This window comes from Terrapene carolina, unplaced genomic scaffold (assembly GCF_002925995.2).
Source record: "Terrapene carolina triunguis isolate 2854851 unplaced genomic scaffold, T_m_triunguis-2.0 Scaffold23753, whole genome shotgun sequence".
Lineage (NCBI taxonomy): Eukaryota > Metazoa > Chordata > Testudines > Emydidae > Terrapene > Terrapene triunguis.
This window is the reverse complement of record NW_020688104.1, coordinates 1-1,723: the sequence shown is the minus strand read 5'-3', so window position 1 is coordinate 1,723 and position 1,723 is coordinate 1. Positions and strand designations below refer to the sequence as shown.

Below are 1,723 nucleotides of genomic sequence, written 5' to 3'. Positions count from 1 at the left end.
GCGGACGACGTAGGAGTCGGTGTGGGACACGTAGCGCACCCAGTGGTGGGGCTGGGTTCAGAGGCGGAGGACGTAGGAGTCGCCATGGGACACGTAGCGCACCCAGCGGTGGGGCCGGGCTCAGAGGCGGATGACGTAGGAGTCGCTGTGGGACACGTAGCGCACCCAGCGGTGGGGCTGGGCTCAGAGGCGGACGACGTAGGAGTCGGTGTGGGACACGTAGCGCACCCAGTGGTGGGGCTGGGCTCAGAGGCGGATGACGTAGGAGTCGCTGTGGGCCACGTAGCGCACCCAGCGGTGGGGCCGGGCTCAGAGGCGGAGGACATAGGAGTCGCTGTGGGACACGTAGCGCACCCAGCGGTGTGGCAGTCCGGCCTGTGGGGCCGTGAAGCGCAGGAAGCGGATCTGCAAGCCGGAGCAGGTGTGCATGGGCAGCTCGAAGGACATGTTCACCGGCCCCACTTCCAGCAGCGAGGAGCTGCTCAGCCCTGGGATCTCCAGCTGCAGGGAAAGCGCGGGGGTTATTGTCCGGGGCAGAGCACGACACGCCCCCCCCCTTCTGTGGGGTGGGGTTGGCACCCTCAGACCCTAGCATAGATGTCAGAGACCCAGCCTGCTCATCAACACCTCTGCCCCAGAGCTCATCCTCCTTCCAGAGGGCAGGGGCTCTGCTCCCTCTAACCAGCACAGGGGTGCATCCCCCTGGCCCGGGGCCGTCTCCCCCCTCCGTGCCCCAGGCCGGCTTTACCTTGAAGAGGGCGGAGAGTTGGGAGCCCCCCTGGACGCGCGGGATCACCCAGCGAATGGCCTTGATGCTGGGCTGCAGCTCGGCGCTCTGCTCCGGGCTGCTCAGCTCCTGGGACAGGCTGGGGGAGAGGAGAGAGTCAGGGGTGGGGCCAGGCCTGCCCCTAACGCTGCCCCCCCAGGATGCAGCCCCCGGTACTAGAGGGGAGCCCCGCCCGGAGCCCCTGTCACCCACCTGACGACCCCCTTTGGCACCGGCAGCTGGACTCGCACGTTCAGGGCCTGGCTGGAGGGAAGAGAAAGCGGTGAACTGAGGCCGGGGGGGGCACCCGGCAGCGTCTCCCCGCAGCCTGGGAGCCTGCTGGGGTGGGGGGGGGGGCATGGCTGGCAGGGGCCGTCCGCACCCCAGGGAGCCTCCCAGCTCCCCGGGCTCTTACCTTTTGGGAGCCAGGTCACAGCGGAGCTTGAGGTAGACGCGGAGCCTGTGGGGAGATGGGAAGGGTGAGGGCCGAGGGGCTGGGCCGAGGGGCGTTGTGCTCCCGGATGCCCCCCTCACTCACCTGCCCGTGGGGTCCCGCTCCAGCGTGGGGAAGAGGTGGAAGGGCAGGGTGCAGGGGATGTCGTCTGACAGCTGGTACTGCATCACCGGCAGCTGGGGAGAGCAGAGCGGGGTCAGGCCGTGGGGCTCACTTCCCCCGGTCCCCACCCCACACCGGGGGCCAAGCGCCCAGCTGCAGGTCGTGGGGCTCACCTCCCCCTGTCCCCACACCGGGCGCCCAGCTGCAGGCCATGGGGCTGCAGAGGGGGTTCAGGGCAGGCCGTGGGGCTCACCTCCCCTTGGCTGGGGGTGACCTTCAGGATGCGGCTGCTCTCGAACTCGTCCAGCTTCACGGAGCTGTGGAAGGCGCATTGGTCGGCGCGGACGGCGGTGCCGTAGCCTGCGGGGGGAGAGGGGGGGATCAGAGCCAGGGCGCCCCCC

At 69.8% G+C, this 1,723-nt stretch overlaps 1 protein-coding gene across 1 annotated transcript; it reads right to left on the bottom strand.

Annotated features, from left to right (window-relative positions):
• Positions 1-18: 18 nt before the first annotated feature.
• Positions 19-1,686, bottom strand: AP4M1 (adaptor related protein complex 4 subunit mu 1; the record flags this gene model as incomplete). The annotated part of the gene is made up of 6 exons (XM_026662169.2): positions 19-501; positions 749-866; positions 980-1,030; positions 1,182-1,226; positions 1,305-1,396; positions 1,576-1,686. Coding segments are annotated over 6 exons (609 nt in total), but the record flags the coding sequence as incomplete, so codon positions are not given.
• Between the last annotated feature and the right edge of the window lie 37 nt (positions 1,687-1,723).